The sequence below is a fragment of the Oratosquilla oratoria genome, chromosome 7 (genome assembly GCF_046742065.1).
Source record: "Oratosquilla oratoria isolate Oo_2021 chromosome 7, ASM4674206v1, whole genome shotgun sequence".
NCBI classification, from domain to species: domain Eukaryota; kingdom Metazoa; phylum Arthropoda; class Malacostraca; order Stomatopoda; family Squillidae; genus Oratosquilla; species Oratosquilla oratoria.
In genome coordinates, this window is record NC_134783.1 from 80,964,896 (window position 1) to 80,975,238 (window position 10,343).

The 10,343-nt window shown below is 45.4% G+C and overlaps 1 protein-coding gene across 1 annotated transcript; it reads left to right on the plus strand.

Moving 5' to 3' along the window:
- Nucleotides 1-9,230: 9,230 nt before the first annotated feature.
- On the plus strand, nucleotides 9,231-10,091 carry LOC143026882 (uncharacterized). The gene has a single exon (XM_076187666.1). The coding sequence runs from the start codon at nucleotides 9,231-9,233 to the stop codon at nucleotides 10,089-10,091; it is 861 nt and encodes a 286-aa protein (XP_076043781.1).
- The last annotated feature ends 252 nt before the right edge of the window (nucleotides 10,092-10,343 follow it).

Genomic DNA, 10,343 nt, shown 5'->3' on the forward strand with positions numbered 1-10,343 from the left:
TGTGCTACGCCTCATCGCCATTATGGAGATTTTCGCTGGTAGATTCTCCCACCGGCATATCCTTCCTTTTTAGTAGGATAAGGTCCTGGAGGTGCAAGTCCCTGATGCGTTATGCAAGCTTCAACGACTATCTGTTCATCGGGAAGACCTCAGGACCTTCCTGCAGAGCCGCGATTATCCTTCGTTGTAGGAAGGAATCATGCTGCCTTTGGATGACTCTGGTAGTGAAGGCGGCCATACGTTCTGAGATCCTGGCACTGACCGGCAGTATTCTCGTTTCCTGTTGCATGTTGGCAACCTGGGTCCAGGGTGGTGCACCAAGTATGACGCGCAGGGCCCGATTTTTGTACTGTATCCATCTTGGATATTTGGTTCTTAGAGAGGCCAGCAAGGGCAGCGCTGGCATAGTCCATCAGTGGTCTCACCGTGCTGATGTAAAAGGTCCTCGAGCTATGCCTATACTCGCTGTGGTTGGCAAGCATATTGCTAAGGACGGCGTTTTGCCGAGACGACCAGCGCTCCTAGAGGTCGGACGTCTTTCCACTCCAGCTCACTCAACAAGCGCCCAGCAGTCTTCGCCGGCCGGTGGTGGCGAGGATATATATCTCCTTTGCTGTTGCCGGTCTGGCACAGGCCGACCTATTCGTTGACTTCGGCAGGCGAGTGTACACGAAAGACAAATACACACATTTCCCAAGTCACGTAATTCTCTGTTTTCAGAGTAGTGCTTGGAAGAAAAGAGACACACGCACACTTGCTCACTGGCTTAGCAGAGGCTCAACCCAACTCTAATTCAAAACCCTTATCTGATCACCGGCTGGTCGACAGAGAGGAATTGGGGAGCCTCTCTATCCGACCGGCCCGCACCCACGCGCTGGCCTCTTCGCTGACGCTGTCGAGCGGGTTTACACTTCTGACATTTACATACAATTTCCAGACACGTAATCCTCTGCTTTCAGAGTTGTGCTTGGAAGGAGAAAGATAATACAACACCCTCCCGCCCCCCCCCCCTCGCACCGCCACTGGATCGACTCTACCGACTCTCAAACCCAATCTGGGGAAAAGCAGGAAAAGTTCATGCATAACCTGGGGCTAAACAGGAACGCGCTCTCTACACGCGGGAAGTGAACTCTACTCACTTCCCGTAAGATACATACATACACCTATCACGAACATAGCCACGACCCACGCACAAACATCTACACTTTTTCTTCGACCAAAATTCACTTCCTTTCTAACTTTCTCTTATACTACATCTTCTCATTTCAGTTTACCTCCCACTAAAGATTTTTCCGTTTTTCCACCTTTCTCTACTACTACGCCTCCTACCATTTTCTGAAATTTGGTGATTCTAATCCCGGCCGTCGGCGTCGCCGTCCGAGTTCCCTGTCCATTTCTCCCGAACCACGACCACCAACAGCCCCTGATCGCTCGCTTAATCGCCCGGTGGCAATAGCCCTCTTTTATATACTACTATCTTTTCATTTTCTTACAGACATTCTTCCCCTCCCACAAAAACCGATCCCGCGCAAGTGGGTGGTCTGGCTGTGAGACGAGTGGTCGTCATAAGGATCATCGTCATCTTCATCCTCACCTTCCCATCTGTAGATCACTCCTTCTGGAATATTTTTCATCTGTGATATGTTTCGTAGTATCTCCTTTCCCCGCTGGATGATGGCTGAGTCCCCTATCCTTTATCTAACTTCCCAGGGATTGGGATCGTACCTCGTGGAAACCTTATTGTGTTTCGATTGTTTGAGAAGTATTTTATCTCCCACAACTATTGTGGTTGATTTGGCTCTGTTTCTGTGATCTGTTCGAAGCTTCAATTCGTATTTCTCCCTTTGATCTTTTTGTCGTGCGGTTTCCCAATGCTGGTCCTCCTTGCCGTGTTGTAATTACGGTATCTTCACTTCTAGATCTATACCCATGAGGAACTTGGCTGGGGTATCTCCTGTCATAGCATGAGGAGAGTTACTGTAGTGTAATAGAAACTTGCCTAGGTGTCGTTTCCAGTCCTTCGCCTCTGTATTCACAGCTCGGATGGCTTTCAACATGGTTGCGAAGAATCTTTCCACTTCCCCGTTGGCTTCAGGGTGATACGGTGTGACCTTCTGGTGTCGTATTCCCCATTCATCGCAAAACTTGCTGAATTCCGTGGCTCGAAATTGGGGTCCGTTGTCAGATACAATAATTGCCGGAATGCCATGTGTGCAAATACATTTTTCTAGAACGGAGGTGATGGTGCTCGTATCAGTGGACTTAACGACAAAGGCTTCGGGCCATTTGGAGCCTGTACCGACTAATCCAATGACGTAGTCCCCGCTCGGGAATGGTGGACATATATCTATGTGAATCACTTCCCAAGGGCCCTTCATTGTTGTCATTTTCACGGGATTGGTTTGTTTCCTTTGTTCCAGACTTGTACATGGTATGTGTATGTTAAAGACAGATTGAACAGGCAGAGCTTCTAAAAATTTTACATGGTATACATCATTTTACAACTTCTTCCACGTCTTTGTTCATGTTGGGCCACCAATGGACCCACGCACTATCATACCCCGTTTTGTCGTCAGTTCACTCCTCGCATGTTTGAATGGTTCCGTGACCTTATTGGCCCAATCATTCTTTCGAGTTGCTTCCCTTATTGCCCTTAGGGTCGGACCTTGGTCACTTTCTTCCTTTATTTCTGATAGGGTAATGATTTTTGGAATACTACTGGCCACAATGTGATTGATGAATCCTTCTGCTAGCTTTTCCTCAGCTGAAACCTTTCGATGATACTCCAGAGGTTGTCTTGACAGTAAATCAGCGGGGTTTTCACTTTCTTTGATGTGCTGTACGGTTTAATCATACTGCTGCATGCGTAGGATCCACCTTAGTATACATGCAGAGGGCTGGCCTTTGGGGTTGTAAATCGATGTCAGTGCTTGATGGTCATTCATGTTGATAAATTCCTTCCCATACAGATAAAGGTGAAACTTCTCACAAGCCCATACTATGGCCTGTGTCTCCTTTTCCAGTTGGCAATACCGGCGTTCCACATTTGTTAGGGTCCTGGAGGCGTAACTGAAGGGTTTGAGTATACCTTGATGGTTTTGGCAGAGGATAGCCCCTAACCCCACTGGACTGGTGTTCACAATGAGCGATGTTTGTAGTTGTGGTTCGAAGTGTACGAGAGCTTCGCTACGCGTGACTGCATCTTTCAGCTGTTTGAAGCATTCCTCTTCCTCTTCTGTCCATCTCCACTTGGTATCCGATTTAGTCAGGTTCGCTAAGTGTTGCAAGTTGCGGACTTCCTGGACCGTCTTTGGGCGCACAAATTTTCTGACGGTCCCGATCTTTGAGTCTGTTGGTTTGATACCCTTTTCGGACACCATGAAGCCTTGGAACTCCACTTCATCTACATGGAACTCGCTCTTGTATTGAGCTATGTTCAGGTTGTTGTTTTTCATTATTTGTAATGCTACTTCTAAGGCTTTATCATGTTCTTCATTGCCCTGACCTCAAATCAGAATGTCGTCCGCCCCATTGCGGCAGTTCGGACACTTCTGGAGGATCTGATGTAGTAGATGTTGGCCTTTCTTTGCAGCTGAGGTTATACCCATGACCAGCACCTTGTATCTGTAGATGCCGGAGTCGAACAAGAAAGTTGTAATGTCTCTTGATTCTGGGGTCAACTCTATTTGGTGGTAGTAAGAGTTCAGATCCACCTATGAGAACTTCTTCGCCCCATTCACCTCGCTGAGTAATTGTTAAACTGTCAGTATTGGATAGTGTGTACGTTTCACTACTTTGTTAACGATCCGCAGGTCGGCATATATTTTGATGTCTCCGTTTGCCTTCGGTGCTGTCACTAACGGAGAGACCTGTGGTGTGGGACCCTCCACTCTCTTGATGATGTCTTTGTGCAACATGTATTGTATTTTCTGTTCGACTGCCTTCCGAAGGTGGAGCGGCACTCGTCGGGGTGGTTGTGCCACGAGTTGGATCCTATTGTCGATCCTTTCATTCTTCCTAGACCATCGAGGGCTGGTAGATTGCGATCCAATATCTTCTGTGTTGAAGGTGGAATTCCCTTGATCGTCACTGCCTTTGCATGTTGGACTGTCAGGAAGCCTAATTCCGTACTGGCCCGTTTACCCAAGATGTTACCTCCTTGACGTGCCTTTATAACCAATATTTTGTGTGCGATCTTTGTTGATCCATTAGTCAATGTTGCAAAGAATTCCCCTTTCAGGGGTACAGGGTTATCTCCATAAGATTTCGGTTCCATCCTTGTATGTCTGAGTATAATGTTTGCTGATGATACAAAACTGTGCGGAATGGCAAATGATCACTCAAACCAATTAGATATTCAAGTAGATTTAGATAAATTACAGCAATGGTCTGAAAAGTGGCTAATGAAATTTAACACAAGTAAATGCAAGGTAATGCACATAGGTAAAAATAACCGTAAGTACGATTACAAGTTATTTGGTAATTCGTTAACAAAAGTGGATAGTGAAAAAGATCTCGGCGTAATTATCAGTAACGACCTCAAATCATCCAAGCAGTGTATTTCAGCCTCTGAGAAAGCAAATAAGATTCTGGGACTGATTGCGCGATCTTTTGATTTCAAAAGTCCATCACTCATTAACAAGCTATATAAATCGTTAGTTCGTCCACATTTGGAATATGCTGTTTCTGTATGGTCACAGAATCTCATTAAAGACATTGACAGACTGGAAAAAGTACAACGGCGAGCCACAAAACTGATTCCAAATATAAAAAATAAATCATACGAAAATCGATTAAAACATATGAATCTGTTTTCCCTAAAAAAGCGTAGACTCAGAGGTGACTTGATACAGGTCTTTAAGATTTTAAAGGGAATTGACAACATCAAAAGTGACAAAATTTTCACATTGAATGAGAATCAGACAAGAAACAATGGTCTCAAACTGTCCGGAAATAGATTTAATTTGGAAGTAGGTAGAAACAACTTTGCCAACCGTGTAGTAAATGAATGGAATAAACTTCCTGCACAGGTAGTGCAATGTAGTTCAGTTCGAAGCTTTAAGAATCATTTAGATAAATACCTAAGTAAGATGCTGTAATGATTATAATTTATCTTATATTATTTGTTTTGTTATCGTTTGTCTGTCTGATTTTCATTTATTATTAGTTATATGTCAATTTATTATTATTTACTATTTACCTATTTGTTTATTATTTAACTATACCTATGCATTTATTTATGTATTTTATTTGTTATTTACATTATTATAGTTTTTATTTATTGTTTTATTATTAATATGATTTTTTTTTTTCGCATCCGACCTAGATATGGATCAAAAGGTCTCCTGTCGGCATGCTCCGCCTTTGTAATCCTTTGTAATGTTCGGACGTAATGTGGTGATCTGGTCGAAAGTGTCTCCATCGAATAGGCTGACGTTCGCTCCTGAATCTATCAGCATTTTGACGGGGATGTCGTCTATCAGGACCTGTTCTTCCAAGGAAACATCGGATTTCACCTGGATAATGTAGGTAGGCGTCGCTGTTTAGGTCGCTTGAACGTTTTGACGGCATGTATTGCACATGATCATCGTCGTCAGATGAGCTGTCTTCTTTCACCAAGTTGACCCTTTCCTTCCGATTGTTATATTTCTTCATACAGGCTGATGCGAAGTAGTTGATGACTCCACGGTGGTTACATTTTTCCAAAAACAGGGAATTCCTTTTAGCCATGTAAATAATCAGAGCCCCCTACATCCAAAGCATTTCATTGTTTGTTCGTGTGTTGTGTCATGTTGTCTCCTTTCTTTCTCCCAGGTGTTTATTTGTTGTTGCTTATATTTCGTAGTGACTTGCTCGAGTCTCCGTTGCTTCATATGTGTAAGCTAGTTTAAGGGCTTTCTGTACTGTCATGTCCGATTCTTTCAGGTATGCTCGTCACATTTTGCTGGAAGTACACTTTTCCGTCGGCTGGTCAATGATAGCTTTGTCGAGGTTGTATTGGGCAAAGTTGCATTTAGCACCTTGCGTACGTGGGCGAGTTACATAACTGTGCGTTGTCTCGCCAGGCTCTTATGCAAGCATTCTGATTTTTGTGTCGTTCAAATACTTCGTTTGTTTCCTCAATGAAATACCCATCGAGTGCTACTTTGGTTGTTTTGTAAGATGGCTCTGTTTGCCCATTCGGGGTCTCTGGTGTCAATGTTATGACTATCTCTTTCAGTTTCTTACCCCCATAGAACTGAAGAAGTGCTAGACGTTTAACATCTTTGCTTATATTAAAGGCTAAATACGCGTCCTCAACGTGTTTTATCCAGTCGGTCCATACCTGTTCTTGGTTCGTGTCATCAAACTCGAGCGGTTGTATTGTGGGTATTGTATGTGTCTTCTTGTGCACACACAGGAGTCGGTACTCGTCGTAGCCGTTGTGAATGGGTTCATCTGATCCTCGTCGCCACTTTACTGTCCCCTCCAAGGACTATTGATACACTTCTTTATTCTTAAGTTTATTCCATTCAATAAAGGCACCAATATCTATAAATACAAAGAACTGAAATTAATACTATCACCATACAATATTACATACATACATACATATACCAAGGCTTTTTCCCCCTTCCAAGGGAGGTAGCCAAAAAGGGAAAGGCATAAAAACACTCCCACCCATTTCATCCCTAAATACCCTCCACACCCCTCCCACCCTTCCTCTCATCTGAGCACCTCCTGGATGACGGGTCATCCCTGCACCCTGCCCACCGCCCTGGGTCAGAAGCAGTGTCGCAAGACACAGTACATCCACAGCAAGGCCGCTTCATTTAATCGGCGACCCCCCCTCTCCGTCCCCCTTTGCATATAAGGCGAGGACGGGGAGAAATCCCTTCGGGCTGCGTCAAAATTTACTCACACATACTACCCCCCCCCCGCCCATTTCTCCTCATGCAGTCACAACATCAATCATATACAACCATTCTCCACTCACCTCTGTCTTCCGTCCTCTCCCTTCCTTCCTCAACAGACATTCCCCTCTTCCCCAAAGCCCCCTTCACCCCATCCATCCACCTCATCCTAGGACGTCCCCTCATGTTCACTCCCTCCACATCTGCCTTCCATACCTCTTTTACTAGTCTTTCTTCACTCATTCTTTCCATGTGTCCAAACCATCCTAATATTCTTTCATCAACCCTATCTCCCAAATCCTTTTTCACCCATGTTCTCCTCCTCACCTCCTCATTTCTCACTCTATCCAGCCTAAAACCCCCACCATACTTCTCAGACACCTCATCTCAAACACATTCAAACTCCTTCTCTCTTCTTCTCTTATGTTCCACGTTTCTGCCCCATACAGTGCTGTTGGCACAATCACTCCTTCATACAGTCTCCTCTTCGCATCCATTCCCAAATGTCTATTCCTCATTACACTCTTTAAACCACCAAGGCATTTACTCGCTTCTCTCAATCTACATTCTACCTCCACCTTCACTCCACCTTTTCCTGCTACACTTGCACCCAAGTATCTAAAACTATCCACTTCCTCCAGTCGCTCTCCCTTAATGTTCACTTCCAGTCTACTGCCACTTTCACCCCTTGTACATCTCATCACCTTACTTTTACCCACATTTATCTTTAGCTTTCTTCTATCACATACTCTCCCAAACTCTGCCACCAGCTTCCTCAATCCCTCCTCTGACCCTGCCACAAGCGCAGTGTCGTCCGCAAACAACAGCTGGCTCACCTCCCACTTTTCTCCATTTTCTTTAACCATCTCCAATCCCTGACTCACTACCCTAGCATTCACCTCTCGCACCACCCCATCCATGTATAAGTTGAACAGCCAGGGCGACATAACGCATCCTTGACGAAGTCCCACCTTTACTTCAAACCACTCACTCTCTCCATTTCTAATCCTAACACATGCTCTACTACTCTCATAAAAACTCTTGACAGCTCCCAAAAGCTTTCCTCCTATCCCATAAATCTGCATAACCTCCCACAGTGCCTTTCTGTCTACCCTATCATAAGCTTTTTCCAGATCCATAAAAGCCCAAAAAACATCCTTCCCCTTTCCTATAGCTTTCTCACATATCTGTCTTACCACAAAGATCTGATCTACACAACCTCTACCCGTCCTAAATCCACACTGTTCCTCACCAATTACTCCTTCTGTTCCTCTCCTAATCCTCTCAATTAAGATCCTCCCATAAGCCTTCCCTACTACACTCAACAGGCTAATCCCTCTGAAATTACTACATTCACACTTGTCCCCTTTTCCCTTGTAAAGAGGAACTATACAGGCACTACTCCAGTCCTCCGGTACTCTACCCTCTCTCCAGCAAACATTAAATAACCTCACCAACCAGTCCACCATCACTGAACCTCCCTTTTTCAGACATTCTGCATGACATCCATCCAGACCAGGTACCTTACCTGCTTTCATCATCTTAATAACTGCCTTCACCTCATCCTTCCTTATTTCTCCTCCATTCTCCTCACTCATCACTCTCATTTTCTTCGCATTTCCCACTGCAGCTATCTTTCCTTCCCTATCCTCCTTCACATTCAGCAACTCCCTAAAATATTCTGCCCATCTTCCCCTCACTGCCATCTCTTCCATTATCATCTCTCCATCTGTACCTTTTACCTTTTCTTCCCTACTTGATTCGCCTCCTCTTCCTCTCTTAATTTCTTTCCAAAACATCTTTTTATTACTTTCAAAATTTTCTGTCATACTCCTACCCCATTTCACATCTGCTCTCCTCTTTGCCTCCTTTACCTTTTGCTTTACTTCTCTTTTCTTTTCTTTGTACCTCTCATATGACTCCCCTGTCCTCTTTTGTAACCAATCTGTGAAAGCTCGCTTCTTCTCTTCTACAACCTTCTTTGTTTCCTCATCCCACCATTCACTACCCTTTCTTCTATTTCCCCCTGTCCTTCTTGTTCCACACACCATCCTTGCACACTTTAAGACTCCCTCCTTGAACCATCCCCATTCCTCCTCCACACCCATCTCTGCTCTATCCTTTACTACCTCCCACTCCTCCTTCAGCTTCTTTTCGTACTCCTTCTCCTTTTCCTACTCCTTCTCCTACCCTACAACACTTCAAACACTCTACCATCACATTAACGTGTCAGAGTTAGATGCGGTTGTAAAAAGAGTCAATTTGGCGCTGAAGTGGGAGCTACATGAGATTGAAATCAAGACAGATTCCGCCACGGTGGCGGGATGGATGAACTCAATGCTGACGGCTGAGAAGAGAATACGCACTAAAGAGGCAGCAGAGGACATTGTGAAACGGCGCCATGGGATCCTGAGGGAGTTGATAGATGAGTTCAGCGTGAAAGTGAGCGTAGCCCAAGTGCCGTCAGGAGTGAACAAAGCGGACGCGCTAACCAGGGTAAAGAAAAGTTGGCTGAGAGTGCCGGAAGAGGAAGCGAGGTTTAAAGTGTGCGCCGCTGGGTCCCTATACGCGAAAGAGTTGCATAGAACATATCACCTGGGTGCTGATAGGTCATTGTTCTTAGCAAGGAAAGCTGACCCGAATATAACTAGGGGAGAAGTCCGGAGGGTAGTGAGGGCATATGTCCGGTTTCAATCTATAGATCCCGCTCCTAGACCACATGCAACAGGGGAACTCAACGTAGAAGAGAACTGGAGGAGGTTGGCGGTCGACGTAGAACACTACCGACGGGGCAGGTACTTATCGATGGTTGACTGTGGCCTAGGACGATTCGCCGTCTGGCAGGAGCTGAAGACGGAGACGGGAGAGGAGATTGCACGGGTGGTGAATGAGATATTTCTGGAACGGGGTCCAGTAGATGAAGTTCTGATGGATAATAGCACCGCATTTCGGTCGAGAGCACTGAAAGAAATGCTAGACAAGTGGAGCACGAAACGCTTCTTTAGGGCTGCGTACCAGCCGAGCGGAAATGGAATAATAGAACGACAACATCGCACTATCAAATCCATCGCCGAGAGGGCGTTAACACCGCCTGTGGAGGCTGTCTTTTGGTATAATATGTCCCCTAGGTCAAGCCAAGACGAATATTCGGTGCCACAAAAAGCTTTATTTGAATATGAATGGCGACATCTCAGGTAGCGCCGGTGATACCACCCAATGCTGAATGAGGTGCTGCCTCGGTACAGGTGGGTGTGGAGGTATGGGTGAAGCCGAAGGATGGTAAGTGCACATCACAGTGGACGAGGGCGATCGTGACGGAGGTAAATTCACGGAACAACATCTCTGTCGAGGGAGTGCCGCGACATATACCGGATATTCGTCATGTGGTGGATGACGGAGGAGGAAGTGAGGAGAGTCACGACGCGGTAGTGGATGGGGGAGTGACACATG

What these genes read in the sequence shown, in the direction of transcription:
- LOC143026882 (XM_076187666.1), top strand. Translation starts at nt 9,231, where the DNA reads ATGCTGACGGCTGAGAAGAGAATACGCACTAAAGAGGCAGCAGAGGAC.